We start from the raw sequence: 18,267 nt of genomic DNA, 5'->3' as shown, positions 1-18,267 counted from the left end.
AACGAAAATTCTGATTTAATTATAAAACTAGTAATAATATTTTGAAATTGTCGCATATTTCTAATTTGCTCATCTTTCGGATTATTCGAGTGTAATTTTTTCTTCTTCTTTAATAATTTCAGGATCTTTCAAGTTCATAAGCAACTAAGCGTCGTTTCTCATTTGTCATAACAGCTGTGCAGTCGAACGTATAACGTGACAACTGACGTAAAGAATAATACAAAGCGTGAGTAATACAATGCAATGATAACAAAAACACATTCGTTGATTACTTTACCGGTTGAGGTGATTCATTTCGCTTCGCGAGTCTTTTGCTTGATTTTTGAATATTCCGTGTGGTAGATTCTGACTTCCTTAAGGTAAGCGTTCTCCAAACTGGATGGATCAAGGTTCGGAGGTCTGTCCAGGGGAAATATAATCGATTTTCTTAAAGGTAAACTAGTGTAGATAAACTCGGCCATCGGTGAACCTATGTAGACGAAAAGTTGAAGTGGTAATCCATCGATCCAGCCCTTAGGAATGGCGGTGCGATACTTTAGGGCGTAGAGATTATGCGGAATTTCAAAGATATCGTCGCCATTATTCAGGGACTGAACAACCTTCTCGTAGAACAAATCACCGCTGATATTGTCCGGCGCCACTGTGTAATCCTGCGCGCTATTCCTCTGGATAGTGACCGTTCCATTCTCAACTGAAATCAGGAGAATAGTGACGAAAAGACGGTCCTAAAGGTCGTGACTCAAGTCCATGGGGTGAACAAAACCATACATTTAGCCACCAACGTTTCGAGTGATGCAGGTACTCACGTTCTACCGCAAACACGTTCAGGAGAAGGAAGTCCTTGTAGTTCTCCGATATGCCCAGCTCGTTTTGGTTCGAGTTTTCTTTCGGGCCCAGGAACACCCGGACCCAAACCGTCGTCGTGGTCGCACTTTTCACCGTGATGTTATAGCGGTAGGGCAAGTGGTTCAGTCGGCATTGGCTAACCTTAACCACCGGCTCGTTCTGCCCATTTTGTACTTCGAGACCCGTCGAGACGAGGTAATCCACGTCTTCGAAGTACGTGAAAATGTCTTCCACCTCAACTGACTCTATCGTCACACCTTCGTATGCCAGGTCTTTGAGAGTGTAGGGACACAAATGTGAGGCAAAACTGCAAAAACGAAAAGTTAACGTGCCGTTAGGAATTTATTTGACAATGGTCACATGGTCACATCGATGGAAAAGCCTGGAAATTTGTATTCTTTAGACTTCATGATCACGACAACTGTTGTTTCTGTTTTTAAGGTGCTTATAAAGACCCGTTGTACACCTCGAAAACGCGGGGATGCAAAACTCCTATACCGCTCAAGCGATCAGAATGAAACTTGGGCAGTTAATGCCTTATTTTGGCAAAAAGTGGAGTGTCTTTTTACTCTTTCAAAATTTTGAAAAAAATTTTACAGATTGGTTACCACTTACAGAAATTGGCCAAATTTTCATAGTTGCACTGAATGGATCGACCTATCCGGTATGATGCCACTCAGCGGTGATGAAACACACATTTTGAGCCCAGTCCCATGAGATTTGATGGTGAAATGACGAAATGGCAGCTGATCTGGTTTTCGATTACGAAGAACACCGAAATCTCATTTTGGCAACATTTGTTACCGACATTACGCGCATGCCGGTAATGTATGCGTGTAATGTCGGTAAAAAATTACCGGCATGCATGAAAGGTCGGTAACAAATGTCGCCAAAGTGAGATTTCGGTGTACTTCGTAATCGAAAACCAGATCAGCTGCCATTTCGTCATTTCACTATTAAATCTCATGGGACTGGGCTCAAAATGTGCGTTTCATCACCGCCAAGTGGCATTATACCGGATAGTTCGATCCATTCAGTGCAACTGTGAAAATTTCACCAATTTCTGTGGGTGGTAACCAATCTGTAAATTTTTTTTCCAAATTTTGAAAAAGTAAAAAGACGCTCCACTTCTTGCCAAAATAAGGCATTAATTTGCCAAGTTTCACTCTGATCGCTTGAGCAGTATAGGAGTTCTGCTTCCCCGCGTTTTCGAGGTGTACAACGCTTCTTTATAAGCACCTTGTAAGGAGTAGTGCAGAGCTTTGATATGGTTTCGGGTGAGAACGTCTTGACTTGCACAAGTGGAAGCAGAACTAACTCGTGATAGGCGTTGATTATTCTCTGGGTTAGTGACCAGTACATCGGATCCCTCTGTCCGGTAGCATAGTGTTCCAGGGTGCTCGGACATGGTGTGTACTTAGTTTTGGGGCGAGGAGCACAGCCCAGAACTTGTCTTGCCAATGCATCGTAGTTGCCGTAGAATTCACGGTTAATCGAGTCTGCGTTTCCCTCAAGAATATTACCCAGAATTTCCACGAACTCTTGTTTATAAATGCCATCCGGTTCACCGTGGATATCCATGATCATCCCTGTGTCCAGTGTTGACGATAACCGTGACTCGAGGTCGCGAACTTTCTATAGAAAGAATGAAAACAGAAATTTTTCTGTTGGTCATTTCTGTTCACCAAATGTCGTGAATAGTAAGTAGTTACAATTCATGAACCAGTAAACGAGTTATGTTAAACCTCAGTTCACCGACGAAGTTCAAGTTCGTAACGTCAATGTCCACGACGCAAAGAAGCTAAAGTAAGTCACTCATATTTTGGTTACTCGACACTTTCAAAGTCATTCTATATACATATAGTGATATAGCGAGTTTTTCTTTTATTCTTCTGGTGACATTAACGTTATTAACTTCAACCTCGTTAATTTTCTTGGTTGCCAATTATCACGGCTAGTCTAGTTCATCTAACTTGCTGTATGTATACCGAATGAGGACAAGAATGAAGCTTCTTTCAACAACGTATGTTCAAACATAATGAAAACCTTGCAAGCTGTAGCTGCTTCACACTCACCTTCAGTAGTGGGAAAAGGTGGTGTGGAATGCGCGATCCCTTTTTGCGACTGGGAAACTGACATCCATTGGGATAGCTGGCGTTGGAATCATGTCCGTAGGGAAGCGGGTAGTTCCAATCAAATTCTTTTATCGCCCCGAGGCCGTTGGAATAACGTTCCATCTTGTAAAGTGCCAAAGTGTGCATGTGCCACCATAGAAAAATCTCACCTCGTGGTGGCCATGCTGCGAAAACATTGTCGCTGAACTCGACACGACACAACCAGGATGGTCTCAGCAGATGAGCGTAGTGCATCGCTTCGGCGAGTGACACATCATTCATGAAGTAATTGAGGCGCTGCTCGTCTTCGTTATAACCGTCAGTCTTGGTGTTTTGCCAGTTGCCGTAGGACGCTGGAACCACTAGGTAACCCTTGGCGGACATATAAGTGCTTCTGGTGTCTGGAAGAGACCGGAAAACGAGTCGTGCCATCGTGTTTGAAACTAAGGCATTCGAATTCGCTTGAAGCTGCATGCACTTTGAACCTCGTGAACTTACTTGCAATCAGGTTGCCAATTAAATTAGTGATTTGCAATCAGGTTGGAGCTTTGAAGGAACCAGAATTGGATATTCTTTGAAATCAGTGGAATTTGAGTCGCTGGTTAGCATTGGAAATTACTTGGAAATCAGTGAGAAGTTAAACAACTATTGAAAATCTAGGGACTCCTTGGGAATCACGGAATGTCCAATTACCCTTCATCATTGGATTTCATTCACGGCCTTCATTCGGTGAAAGGTCGATGCCTATCGAAGCTTAGAGGAAAGAACTGGCTATCAGGGAGACTCAGTGTTCAGAAATTATTTGACAATCGGAGGAAGTCAAGCTACCATTTAACATCGGAGATTTGAGGAATTCAAGGTTATACCCTTCAACATTGGAATTCACTTGGAAATGATAGAAAGACAAGCTGCCATTTAACATTAAAAATTAGGGGAAGTTAAGCTTATACCGTTCAACAGTGGAATTCCAGTATTGAGGGATCACTTGTCAGTAGTGAGAAGTCTAGCTACCATTGAATACTGAAAATTAGAGAAAGTCAATCTTGTACCCTCTATCTAACAATGGAATCACCTTGTAATTCAGTAAGCCATGAAACCATTACAGCCCTTCGAAAATGATGTTTCGAAAACATGAGTTTAGTAATAAGTAACTTGAATTCGCTAACGTTCTTCCCGCATGGCCTGCTGTGCCTTTCGAATAACCATTTTACTGAAGAATAGATGTGGCTGGATCTCGTGCACGGCCGGAATGCTGATGAACTGTGTCGTCCTATGATGAACAACCGCGATGCTAAAGGCGTAGACGAACATTCCCTCGTTCATGTAGATTCGTGCCCAAGCCGCGGTCTTGTTGAGCGTTTCGAAGTCCCGCGCATGATAGAAGATCCCGAAGAGGTCCTTTGCCTCGTCGAGTAGCTTGGGGTAAAAGGGTGAGAAGATCTTACCCCGCGGCTGCATCCCTTTCTCATAACGATCTAGGAACTTTCTTACGCATTTCTTCACCCAACGACGATTCATGAAAGCAGAAAGTACATACAGAGAAATCTGTGTTGATGTTATAAGGAGGAGGGGGGAGGGGGGAGGACACGTTAGTTTATTTGCCTTCTTCTTCACACCTACCTCGTCGTTGTAGTACTTGATGTTCTTCTCAATGTCATAAGACACTCCCAAATCATAGTATGAACCATCGCTGCTAATTTTCGGCTGATCTACGTGCCGTAGCAATTCGTAAACTGTTTTTTGCTGCAGCAGAAACTCTTTGTTCGCGGGCCACGAGATCGTTGGTGTTATCGCTAATACTGCGAGGATTGCAAGATCTCGAAACATTTTTGTTCTTCTATTTTGTTGAGGTGATTAGTAGGACGGTGATTTATTTGGTATTGGTGACCTGTTTGGAAAAGATTTTATGTGAGAGAATACTATGGGGGGTAGAGGTGAGATGCCACTCGGCGATGATGAAACATACATTTCGAGCCCAGTCCCATGAGATTTGATGGTAAAATGACGAAATAGTAGCTGATCTGGTTTTCGATTACGAAGAATATCGAAATCTAATTTTGGCAACATTTTTTACCGACTTTTCACGCATGTCGGTAATTTTTTACCGGCATTACACGCATAAATTACCGGCATGCGCGTGATGTCGGTAACAAATGTCGCCAAAATGAGATTTCGGTGTTCTTCGTAATCGAATTCCAAATCAGCTGCTATTTCGTCATTTTACCATCAAATCTCATGGAACTGGGCTCAAAATGTGTGTTTCATCACCGCCGAGTGGCATCATACCGGATAGGTCGATCCATTAAGTGAAACTGTGAAAATTTGGCCAATTTCTGTGGGTGGTAACTAATCTGTAAAAATTTTTTCAAAATTTTGAAAAAGTAAAAAGTCGCTCCACTTCTTGCCAAAATAAGGCATCAACTGCCCAAGTTTCATTCTGATCGCTTGAGCGGTATAGGAGTTTTGCATCCCCGCGTTTTCGAGGTGTACAACGGGTCTTTATAAGCACCTTAAAGGCCTTAACCTCGAAGAAAAGGGCGTGTCACAGGAGTTCTAGGACCACCATGTATACTTTACACCACGTCCTTACTCCTACATTGACGTGGCAATTTCATGTCTAATGGAGCCTCGAGAATCGAGAATATAACACTTTTTTGACCTCTTTTCACGACGGAGTGTTAAAGTAGCAATTTCTAAACCTCCCGAGTGCGATGATCTGGATAATGGACACTGTGACATGTTTAACGCGGACTACTTGTCGCATGTTTAACAGAATCGCATGTAGGTATGTACGTACATACGTTTGTATAGAAACTAGAAACCGGAGAAACGAGGTGATTCAATCCGATCCGGAAACAACTTGTTTCGTCTTATTAACAAAGTTTACTTTGTTGAATTATACATCGTGCATTTTTTTTTCTTCTCTCTGCAACGTTTGTTTCCTACGTACGATTAGTGCAGACAAGATGATAAAGAATGCGGAAAAAAAAAATTGTCAGTTGAGGAACAGAAGATACGATAATAGAATTTTTTATTTAGTTTCTATTCTTCTTCTTAATTCACGTAATCGAATGAAACGTATGAGAATAATTTTACGTTACATGAAATTAAAACAAATTGCGTTTTACTTTCGTGTTTATAATTTGTTTGCGTATAATGTTTAATGTAGAAATTATACCCTGCGTAATATTTAATATAGTATACATGCGTATGACGTGTGCGGAGTGTCTATAATTCCTATATTTGGCAACAATGTTAAATTAAGCGTTATACGCTGTACGCAAATGCGTTTGACGTTATTAATAAACGGAAGAATTTCATACAAATTTTCACTTTTTCGCCTATTTCAATCTCAATGACAATAATTTTTCCATCACTTGAAATATTTTATTAAACTAAAAATTCCGATTCTTAGGTACAAACTTTTCTTCTCTACAGTGATTTCAAAAAAAATTTAATTTCTGCTGGGGATTATTTGATGACGAAACTTGAAGTAAAGAAATCAAATTTCTAGCTTTTCGGAACTTTGCGTCAAAGTTTAATTTCTTTACTAAGTTTCGTGACGAAAAATAATCGGAATTTGCGACTTTCGGAACTTTTCAAATTCGGAATTTCAACCCCGCCCTTCCTATTCCTGTCAGAAAACAAAACACAAATGAAAGGAACGATTAAAATAAGATCGAACCTGTTTCCAACGTCGTCCTTAATTCATGTCCGATTTTAGTATCACTTATCACGAACTAGAACAACGACTTGATGTGTTTAGCAAATTTAGCCGTCTTCTTAACAGTTTCGTGCAGAGTTCGCTTAGGTATAGACAGTCAAACCCGTAAACTGGAATTTATTTTATTCCACGTTATATCGCGTTTGGTAAAATAAAAGCGCGTGCTACTGAACGTACCGACTAATTCTGACTAAATAATTTAACTAACTTGTTTTAAGTGCAGCTAATTGTGTAACACCACATAACAGAAACGTCGAGGACACGACCAATCTGCGTGAAAATGTCACTCGTTCGATATCATTTCGTTATAGTTTTCATTTCGACCACTTTTGTTACCAGAGAATAAAGTAAGAAAATTTTTTAAAATTAATCATTCAATTGACAAGTTTGCGAGGAAAGAATTATGAATTTTAAATAATTTACGGCTGGTTACATAGTTGCAAATTTTATTTTTCCAAGCTCGAACAATTATCTGGAACAGTTTCCTTTAATTTTTGTAGAAAAAATTTACGGATGTTTGAATTTTTATAATGGTAACGTGTAACGAACGCTTTTCTATAGTAACTGTTTAAAAAAAAAAAAAACAAAAAAAAACAACATAGAAATCGAGTTGCAGCAGTCAAAGTAAAGGATCTTCGTTTTATAATTGCAGCCAAAACAGTACTTTGTTTTTTCCTTTCAATGTTACGTCACGTTCAAGTTGCGAACTTCAAACTCCTGATTATTTCACAAAAAAAAAAAAAAAAAAAAATTTCGATAAAATCAATCGCATTCGATTTGAAATTGGTATACCATATATAATATGTATTTAAATGCAAGTATAGAGCGATTGATTGAGAAACGTGAAAAAATACTTTACAAGTTTTTTTTTTTTTATGAGATTAGAAAACGGAGATATAAAAAATTATAAAAAAAATAAAAGGCGAGAAAAATTTTATCATCATGAATATCATAATCCTTCGTTCATCACGCTAGAATGTCGGCGTGAGCTTCTCTTCGTCAGATGTTTACACGCCTGATTATGTAGCCTCAGAATAGTAAAAAAAAAAAAAAAAATCGAACAAAGTTCCTTTTCTCACCTCGTTGCCTGTCTGTCGATTTTATTTTCCTTTGTTCAACGTCTACTCCCTCCGTCCTTACATATGATATACTATATATACAGGGTGAGCGAAAAAAAAAGGTACCGATTTGAAACGTGAAAAAAATTCAAAAGCGTTGACCGACTTTCGAAAAGTTGGAATTTTATTTCAAGTAATTAATTGAAAAAAAATAAATTAAGTCGTTGAATCATAATTCAAGATCGATATCAAGTGGAAAATTCTTTTCTTACATTAAATTTTTTTCAGTCTTCCAGGGAATTTTTGTAAAACATTGACTTGTTTTTTAAACAGCCTGTATCTAAACGACGAATTATAAAGATTTTCCAGCTTTTCAAACGTTAAACGTAAGTTTCGTAATTCTTCTTCTATTTTCGAGGAAAAAAAGAAATTTTCAAAAATCGATCATCGATCGATTTGGATTTTATTCACGTGTTTGTCAAATCGGTTCAGTATTTTCTTGTTTTTTCTTTCACCACCCTGTATACGTATATGTATATTGTATACATATGTAGTACACCTTATAAGTTGAAAGCAATCTAATCGTGTTGAGATTAGTGTTCAGGGGTGGGCCGATGGCCAAGCCTTCCTTCCGTGGGCGGAAAAAATAGATCGCCTCAGGTATAACGGAACGGATGTAGTTACTTATCGTTACGGCAATCTGCGTGCGAGCGTGCGTGCGTGCGTGCCTGTTTTGGAAAGATTTCACACACAAAGGGGCATTCCGTGTCAAATCACGGGAGCATTGGTAAAAATAGATCTTTGATTTTTCTTTGTCCGAAAATATAACCTCGGAATTATTAGAAACTTGCTTTATAATTCTTTATAATCACGTTGCAGGTGTTGAAAAAATCATAAAACTGAGGAAAAACGTAAAGTTTTATTAAAACACGTTAAACAAAATTAGCAAAAAAATTTAAATGACTCGATCAAACTAATAACGTCCAGACCTTGTTCCAGCGAAACAAAAACGTGTCGTCGTAATTTGAAACATATATTTCGACATCCATACTTAAAACTATGGATAGATGTGTTTTTTTTTATTTTTTATTTTTTTTTATTTTTTAACTACACTACACATGTATGCCAGAAAAAAATATATGCCTTGACTCTATAGAACCGATCGTAGACATGCATCGGTCCGGTTATCGTCTCCATCAATCCCTTCAAGCAGATGCCCTACTTCGGCGAAAAGGAAATCGAGATTTATCAGGGAGCGGTAAGTTCGTAAAAAAACAAAAAAACAAAACAATAATAAAAATAATAATAATAATCAAAAAAAGGAAACTATATAAGAAATTATATCAAATCAATGAAAAAAAAATGTAGGTATATATATATACCGGGAAGAAATAACTGAAACATTTACAAATTTGAATTTATGCAGATGGGTATGAATTTTGACAAATTAATGTTGAAATTTGGGATGAATTTTATCATTTTTATTCAAATAGTTTCTTGAAAGAATCTTGTTTTTTTTTTTTTTTTTTTTTTTTTTTGAGTATTGAATATATTTGGGCAGAATAATCGTGGGATCTGAGTAATATTGTATTATTTTTTTTTTTAAATTTTGGCAATTCCAAATTGTTTCTAGTAATTCTTACGCGATAATGTAATTTAAGATTAGTTTTTGTTTATCGATGATGTGATTCGGAATAGACACAGTGACACGACTGTTCATTATATTGATCGAATTATTTCTTCTTCCTGAAAATACAAGGAAAAAAAAAAAAAAAAAAAAAAACCACTTTATGCACATTTGCACGCACAGTTATCTTTTTTTTTCATCTTTGTACCGTTTTTTTCTTCCTCTCGTTTCAAGGCTCCCTACGAAAATCCACCCCACGTTTACGGGCTTGCCGACGAAATGTACAGAAATATGCTAATCGACAACGAGAGTCAATGCGTCATCATAAGGTATGATTATTACGTAAGATGTAAGCTAAAAAAAAAAGAAAAACAATTAAAATTGAAAAAAAAAAATTCAATAAATTATACGAAATGAAATTAAATAAATATATTATTTTTTTTTGGGTACTTTTTCTTATTTATATTTCTTGTTACGCACATTTGACATTTTTTCATTCTCCTTTCTTGCAGCGGAGAATCTGGCGCTGGAAAAACCGTCGCAGCTAAATACATAATGTCGTATGTATCGAGGGTCAGCGGAGGTGGTGAGAGGGTTCAAAAGGTGAAGGATGTTATCCTGGAGTCGAATCCTTTGCTCGAAGCTTTTGGCAATGCAAAGACAGTCAGGAACAATAACAGCAGTAGATTTGTGAGTTGTTTTTACACGCTTTTATTGCTTTTAATAGATATGATGCGTGGTTTAATTAATCATGATCGCATTATATAGTTGCGATAAAATTTATTTAAATGAAATTAATGCAATCCTACGAGTTTATGCTTTTTTTTTTTTTTTTGTTGCTTCTCAAAGTACACGTTTGATTGAATATATGAATATTGTTTCCTGTTTAGATTTTCTCTTTGAAATAAACTTGTTTATAAACTTGCAAATCAACTACGAAGGATGTATTTGCACGTGACTTAGAAGTGATTTAATAATCTTGTGCTAATTTGTTTCAATCTGTGCCAATAATTGAGAACAGTCATTGCTAATCAAAGTTCAAGGGAATTTATTTATCTACTGAGGCAAACGGAATTTTCTCAATTGTTCAATTGCAGAAACGAAAATTGGAATATTTTTATTGTACAATTAAGTTACTTATCTTCATTTTGTGGGATAGATAAAAAAAATACATGCCAAATTTTACGTTGCAGTAGAAAGAAAACAATCGAAGCCTTGCTAAGATTCGTCAGTTTACGCAGTTCGTCAAAATTCAATATTCAAAGAATATTTTTCTTTAAATATTTTTCCCGATATTTTAATTTACAATCAAGTTTCTTCTGATTAGTTAATTCGTTTGATTTTAAATTACAGGGAAAGTACGTGGAAATGATGTTCGGATCTGGCGGCCAGCCTGAGGGTGGAAAAATATCTAATTTCTTATTAGAAAAATCAAGAGTCACGTCGCATAATCCTGGGGAACGAAATTTTCACGTTTTTTATCAACTCGCGACTGGAGCCAACGAAGAAATGAAAGGTGAGTAGAACGAAATTTTTTTTTTTGGTGCAAAAACACAACATTTTTAAATTGAAAGAAGCTTAAATTTGCGATATTCATTTACACGTCGGGTGAAAATGTTTAACAAATTGTCCTTTTCTCCTTTACAGCATCCTTTGGACTCACAGATCTCGACTATTACGAATATCTGAGTCACGGCGGCAACCATAAAGTCGACGGGACAAATGATGCCCACGATTTTCAGGAGACCTTAAAAGGTGGGTTGTGTTCCAATTCTCCGCACGCCATTATCGCTATCCTCCAAATATACCGGGTGTCCATGAGAAAAGTGCGCACGTTATGCGCGTGCGTCAAGTCGTTCGAATTTTATTCGCCGACACTTACCGCCTGATTGAACAGCCGACGCAACACCAATCGCAACTGTCAGAAAATGTCCCTAGGAGCCCACCGTTAACTGTCTGTCAGAAAATGTTCCTAAGAACCCACTCTTAGCTGTCTGTCAGAAAATGTCCCTAGGAACCCACTTTTAGCTGTCTGTCAGAAAATGTCCCTAGGAACCCACTTTTAGCTGTCTGCCAGAAAATGTCCCTAGGAACCCACTTTTACCTGTTTGTCAGAAAATGTCCCTAGGAACCCATTCTTAGCTGTCTGTCAGAAAATGTCCCTCGAAATCCATTCTTAGCTGTCTGTCAGAAAGTGTCCCTAGGAACGCATTTTTATCTGTCTGTCAGAAAATGTCCCTAGGAACCCATTCTTAGCCGTCTGTCAGAAAATGTCCCTAGGAATCCAGTCTTAGCTGTCTTTTAGAAAATGTCCCTAGGAACCCATTCTTAGCCGTCTGTCAGAAAATGTCCCTAGGAATCCAGGCTTAGCTGTCTTTTAGAAAATGTCCCTAGGAGACCACTGTTAGCTCTGGACTCCTAGGGACATTTTCTGGCATTCGCGATTGGTATTGCATCGGCTATTCAATCAGGCGGTGACTGTCGACCAATAAAATTCAAACGACTTGACAACGAGGTCGTTTCACAGTTTCATTCTTTTTATGGTTACTCCGATTCCTCTATGATTCTTTGCGATATTCTTATCGTCAGATTTGATCGAAAACTATGAATATTTACAATAAATTGTCTGAGAAACTCGTATATTTGATACGCGAAAATAAAGATAAGAATAATAAAAAAAAAATCAGATAACTTTTATTTTCTCGAGTCGATCTTACGATGCATTCTTCTTTCACAATTATACTCACCGGAAATATTTATCGATCGGTTAAAGCCATTGTGATGTAAGTTGAATGCAATAACCGGTAGAAAATTCATAAATTTATTGCTTCTTCTTTTTCATCTTACCTTCATGTTCTACGATGATTATCAACTACAGCCTTGAGCGTCATGGGAATTCGGAATACAGAAGTTTCCCAGATATTTCAACTGGTTGCCGGAGTTTTGCATATTGGAAACATACAATTTGTTGAAGATGGAAATTACTCACGAATCGCCGATCCTCAATGTAAGTTGACGAACTTTTCATTTATCTTTTTTTGTAAAAATTCCATTTTCATGTTGAAATTATACAAAAGTTTTTTCAAATCCTGTTTTGAAATATTTTATCCGCATAAAATTTAACTTATATCTTGAATCAAACTTCTGCTGAAAATAGATAACTACTATCGATAAAAAAAAGAACTAATATTAAGATAATTATTTATTGCTTTATCATGAAATTATTCGTTATTAATTTTTTTTTCTTTTACTGTTTTTTTCATCATTCAGGTCTCGAATATCCTCAACACTTGCTGGAAGTATCGGCTGAGCAGTTGTCCCACAAATTAACTTCAAGAATATTCGATTCAAAGTGGGGAAGTCAGTCGGAAACCGTTGACGTTACTTTGAACGTTGAACAAGCTCTCTACGCCAGAGATGCGTTGGCTAAGGATATATACACAAGATTGTTCGATTATCTAGTGAAGGTAACGATAGTGAATTTTTCATCACGTTTCATCGTACACCAGGAGTCTTGTTTCAATTAGTTTTTTCATGCACAAACACGCCCGAATAATAATTATAAATTAACAAGGAAGAATAGAATAGGAGATGATTTAAATTATGTAAATAAATTGAGAATTAACAAAGAAGATTTGTGAAAATCGAAATCTAAATGTGAATAGTAGAATAAAATTGAATTTGAAAAAAAAAACGAACCATGAAATTAATCGAAAATATATCTTAAACGAATAGAATGTGAACAAAAGTCATGCTTGGAATTTTAATCATCTGAGTAAAAACTTCCGTTCATTTGCAGCGCGTCAATTTGGCCATGGAGACATCGACGAATGGGCAGAACATCGGCATCCTCGATATTTACGGGTTCGAGATATTCGAGAGGAACGGTTTTGAGCAGTTCTGCATAAATTTTGTCAACGAAAAGCTTCAGCAAATATTCATTGAGTTGACTTTGAAGGCAGAGCAGGTGAGTCGAGTGTTTCGGTATATTTCTAACTTATTTCACTTTCTTTCCCTTGCATTTCGATCTTTTTTTTCTTAAAATAACCATCTCATCCGTGTTTTATTGAACAATAATTAATATATTATACAGTTATACTGATTATTTACTCATACATACGTAACAAGTATCAGGTATGTATTTATATATATATATATATACATATGCATAACAGTCAGGTATGTAATGTTCATGTTTACATTAATAGAAGGTACGATTGCACGTGTCTACACGGAACAGTAGAAAAGCTACGAATCGCAGTAATAATATAATCGTCGCGTATTATTATACGTGATTCTGTATTATCACTCGATCAAATCGCCGGTGCATAATCTTATTTATTTCAATTAAATATTCTTCATTCTTCCCTGACAAGAAAATGATCTGAGGGCGATAACGTCTAAAGTAGCTATTTATGTGGCATGCCCGTAAACCGCCTGTTTTTTTGGTAAGTGTAAAGATTTCAGGATGAGCTGAGGGCGAGCCGGAAGCGAGTCGGAAGCGAGTACTGAAATTATTCGAGCCAAAAAACGGTTTACGGGCATGCCACATACAATATTTTTTACGGTATGGGCATTGAAAAGCAAAACGAAGAGTGAGGTTATGTCACGATCTGTTCGACGAACCTACTTTATACGGCAGTTTGCGATGCGCACTTCGAACTGCGCGTCAAAACTGCGGAATAAAGACTTTATTCCGCAACTTTGTTCGCTGCCGTATAAAGCGTCACTTTACGGTACGAAAACTGCCACAAAAAGTGGAATTTTCAATGCCCATGCCGTAAAAAACAATTTTCTTCCTCTCTACTTCTTTGACGTACCGTAATAACAAAGCAAAAAAAAAAAAAAAAAAAGAAAGAAAATTCCTAATCTACGTAATCGTAATCACAGCTAACTTTTACAAATCTTTTTTAAGCTCGATAATCATGCTCACGTAGGTTCGAATTAACTTGCGCAAAAAGTTACAGGAAATGAAAATAAATTTTTCACACATACCCTTTTCCAAGAAATAATCAATTATATGTATAACTACTCAATTTTGTTCACTGAATTCTTTTTCACAGAATCCTAATATTCATTTGCTCATTTTTTCTATTGAATTAGTGAATATTGTTCATCTCATTAAGAGCCAACAATCGGCTTAATCGGTAAATTTGTTGATAGTTCGATCAGTAGCGGTTAAAATTCACCCGCGTTACCTTCTCACGTGTTCAGGGTACTAAGTTTCAACTTGTTTACGTCCATTTCTTTTCCATCTTCTTCACAATACTTGTATTTCACACTTTGTAGAAAATTCCACGTCATATTGTCTATCATCTAAGATTATAGTAAATCCTTGAATTGCGACGGAATATTTTTGGAAAGAAAATCTGTTCCAGAAGCTTCTTTTTAAGTCATTGGTTGTGAATCTGGTATGAAAATTGCGGAAAACTAAAAATTCTATGGACCATTTTAAAATCATATTCTGCAAAAATCAAACGATTTTTCGATATTTTTCAAGCCAGTTTTTGAATTTCCAGCAGCTAAATCGAAGCCGGCGATAGACGATCGAACAATTTCGACCCAGAAATCGAAATCAGGGGTCCAAAAGCTATTGACATTCAGGAACTTACATTTCGACAAACAATCATCTGATTCGATTAGGGTTTGTTTTATTTTAAAGTATACAAATCGAGCTTCATTTACTTGATTTTTTTTTTTTATCAGAAGCAACACTTCCCATTGATCGTTGCTAGTAAAAAAATTCTGCAAACGAACCTCGACCCACTTACAAATGACTAACAATAAAACAACTCCAAATCGAATCTAATAATCAGTTATCTAGTTATAAATTTTCAAAATTCCCTAGGCCTTCTTCAAAATTTATAACCAGGAAGTATATCCGACCTCCCGGACATGAATTTGAGGACCGGGGTTGTGTGGGCGATAATCGTAAGACTTGGCACCCTGCTAGGGGGTGGTGGAATCTGTTTTGGAAGTTCGCTGGACGTGGGGAGTGAATTCTCCGTAGTAGAGGTTTCGAGTTGTTCGTTTTCCAGCGCGTCGACGATCCTCCCGTGTTTCTTTCTCGGGTAAAAGAGGCTCTTGGTGATGGCGTAGCGTTTCTCACCCTCGAGTAGAGCCTTCAGGTAGGACCTGGGCTCCCAGCTGGTCCGTTTTCGGCCTGCCTGCTTGAGGTAGTAGAGCTTTTCTTCATGGCGGCCGATTTCTCCGGGCATCGACGAGATCTTCTCGTCGAAAACGTCCAGCTTACCGCTAGCCGGTGTTTTCTTGACGCCTTCCGATGAACTTCCGGAACGCAACTCGATTTCCAGGAGCCGAAAGTCGTCCGTGTTTGGCTTTTCGACGTTCGTCGTACTCCCGAACGAAGACTTGTCGTTGTACAAAGATTTTCCATCCAATATTCGACCCGCGATACTCTGCTCGATGGAGTTCGGAGAGTGAGGAGGACGTGGAAGCACCAACGCGCATCGAGACAACTTCACCGCTGATAATATTATCAGGAACGATGCTCTTCTCAGCGCCATTTCTGAAAATGGGGGAAATTTTTCAATCGTTATACTATAGAAACATTTCATATACAATTATTCTAACGCCGAGAGAAATTTGACGCATCTTATGCGCATGCGTCAAGTCGATCGAATTTTATTGGCCGACAGTTAACGCCTGATTGAGCAACCGATGCAATACCAATCGCGACTGTCAGAAAATATCTCTAGGAGCTTACAGCTAACGGTGCGCTCCTAGGGACATTTTTTGACAGACAGTTAAGGTGCTTATAAAGACCCGTTGTACACCTTGAAAACGCGGGGATGCAAAACTCTTGTACCGCTCAAGCGATCAGAGTGAAACTTGGGCAATTAATGCCCTATTTTGGCTAAAAGTGGAGCGTCTATTTACTTTTTCAAAATTTTGAAAAATTTTTTACAGATTGGTTACCACCCACAGAAATTGGCCAAATTTTCACAGTTGCACTGACTGAATCGAACTATCCGGTATGATGCCACTCGGTGGTGATAAAACACACATTTTGAGCCCAGTTCCATGAGATTTGATGGTGAAATGACGAAATGGCAGCTGATCTGGTTTTCGATTATGAAGAACACCAAAATCTCATTTTGGCGACACTTGTTACCGATCTTTCACGCCTGCCGGTAACTTTTTACCGACATTATATGCATACATTACCGGCATGCGCGTAATGTCGGTAACAAATGTCGCCAAAATGAGATTTCGGTGTACTTCGTAATCGAAACCCAGATCAGCTGCCATTTCGTCATTTCACCATAAAATCTCATGGAACTGGGCTCAAAATGTGTGTTTTATCACCGCCGAGTGGTATCATACTGGATAGTTCGATCCATTCCGTGCAACTGTAAAAATTTGGCCAATTTCTATGGGTGGTAACCAATCTGTAAAATTTTTTTTCCAAAATTTGAAAAAGTAAGAAGACGCTCCACTCTTTGCTAAAATAAGGTATTAACCGCCCGAATTTCACTCTAATCGCTTAAGCGGTATAGGAGTTTTGCATCCCCGCGTTTTCGAGGTGTACAACGTGTCTTTATAAGCACCTTAACGGTGGATTTCTAGGGACATTTTATGACTGTCGCCTTCTGAATTCTCATTAGAGATTTTCACGTTTTTAAATATTCGATATCGTGACCCTTCCATTATCTGATCTTTATAAATTTTTATCCCCACCCAAAGTCACTATACGAATCCTTTTAAAAGTGTTTTTTTCCATACCACGCGCATGCGTAGTCGCAATCAAATCTGCAATTACGCGACCCTAACCTCAATTTCTTGTTTCGTGAAACACTGCATAACATACTCTGTTAAGTAAAGAATCGTGTGCAACAAGGAAGCAACGACTTCCTCGCCTTGCGTATCTGCAATATTTGTCTTTACAAACTTTTACACTCTGCCCGAAAATACCGTGTTTGCCTTTTTCTTACACAACATACTATTATTAGTGTTACGTTTCTGACTATTGGCTGCCCTGGCAAACACGCTGCTTCTCGGTATCTCATTGTAGCGCGTGTGCATTAAATTTTAGCAGACGACGGAACGTGCAGTCGTTAGGAATTCACTCTGCAGTATACCCATACGTTCAGAGAGAAAACTCCACTAAGTATAATATCCTGCATCCTGAGTACAGGTATAAATGTTACACATACAGAGACTCGAAGAAACCCAAGTTTAATGCAGCGTGTTATTAAATGCAGTGAAAGTCACCGCACGATGATACGTATATGTATGTTATACGTAACCCTACGTATGTACATACATATGTACGTACAAACGTTACTTAGGTACCGTGTTCGCCCAGAAACGGTACGTTACCTTTTTTCTCTCTCTCTCTTTCTCTCTTTATCTCTCTTTTCTCCTGCATATTACGCAACTCTTATAACGCAAGACACAGGATGTAGGAATAGCCGCGGGGATAGGCGGTTAACTCGAACGTTACAAACGAAACTGTTCAACGAAGGGAACGCAAAGGAAAGGAAAGGAACGGAATCGAAAGGGGGCCTCGAGCAACGCGCCTTACTTTCCCGCTGATGATCTAATTTTAAATTTAACTTGGACGAAATTTATCGATGTTATCACAGCCGTCTGTCTTGCCCATTTTTACTTGCTCCATTTCTGGTTTGGTGTATATTACAGGCTCGTTGAGAAAAAAAAAAAAAAATCGAAATCGATAAACAAAATCTTAATATCTTTTTAGAATTTTATTTTTATTTTTAAATCACGAGAAATCCGATAATTATTGCTGTCCATTGGAAGAGTGGTTTTCGATTAAATATATATGTATAAAGTAAACGAATTATAAATAATTCACAAAAAATGTCTCATATTTTTTTTTTTGCATCCTTGGAGTACTTTTTTTTGCTTATGCAA

General features: G+C 37.8%; 3 protein-coding genes across 3 annotated transcripts in view; 1 reads left to right on the top strand and 2 right to left on the bottom strand.

Annotated features, from left to right (window-relative positions):
- LOC124414517 (unconventional myosin-Ie-like) overlaps positions 1–18,267 on the top strand; it is a 44,190-nt gene that overhangs the window by 5,542 nt on the left and 20,381 nt on the right. Inside the window, exons 3-10 of the mRNA XM_046895473.1 lie at positions 8,911–9,000; positions 9,604–9,698; positions 9,882–10,059; positions 10,723–10,885; positions 11,017–11,124; positions 12,248–12,376; positions 12,640–12,836; positions 13,169–13,336. Of these exons, the coding sequence (XP_046751429.1) occupies positions 8,911–9,000; positions 9,604–9,698; positions 9,882–10,059; positions 10,723–10,885; positions 11,017–11,124; positions 12,248–12,376; positions 12,640–12,836; positions 13,169–13,336 (1,128 nt within the window). The remainder of the gene's footprint in view (positions 1–8,910; positions 9,001–9,603; positions 9,699–9,881; positions 10,060–10,722; positions 10,886–11,016; positions 11,125–12,247; positions 12,377–12,639; positions 12,837–13,168; positions 13,337–18,267) is intronic.
- Positions 105–6,911, bottom strand: LOC124414519 (arylphorin subunit beta-like). The gene is made up of 7 exons (XM_046895475.1): positions 6,646–6,911; positions 4,581–4,848; positions 4,127–4,457; positions 2,922–3,361; positions 2,165–2,481; positions 807–1,153; positions 105–691 (listed from the first exon to the last, which is right to left on the bottom strand). Exons 2-7 carry the CDS (start codon positions 4,785–4,787, stop codon positions 291–293), a joined length of 2,043 nt encoding a protein of 680 aa, XP_046751431.1. The 5' UTR covers positions 4,788–4,848; positions 6,646–6,911; the 3' UTR covers positions 105–290.
- Positions 15,129–15,931, bottom strand: LOC124414518. Its single transcript, XM_046895474.1, has one exon. It carries the CDS (start codon positions 15,894–15,896, stop codon positions 15,225–15,227), a length of 672 nt encoding a protein of 223 aa, XP_046751430.1. The 5' UTR covers positions 15,897–15,931; the 3' UTR covers positions 15,129–15,224.

Source organism: Diprion similis, chromosome 14 (assembly GCF_021155765.1).
Source record: "Diprion similis isolate iyDipSimi1 chromosome 14, iyDipSimi1.1, whole genome shotgun sequence".
NCBI lineage: Eukaryota > Metazoa > Arthropoda > Insecta > Hymenoptera > Diprionidae > Diprion > Diprion similis.
The sequence above is the reverse complement of the archived record's forward strand: the minus strand, read 5'-3'. Positions and strand labels throughout refer to the sequence as shown.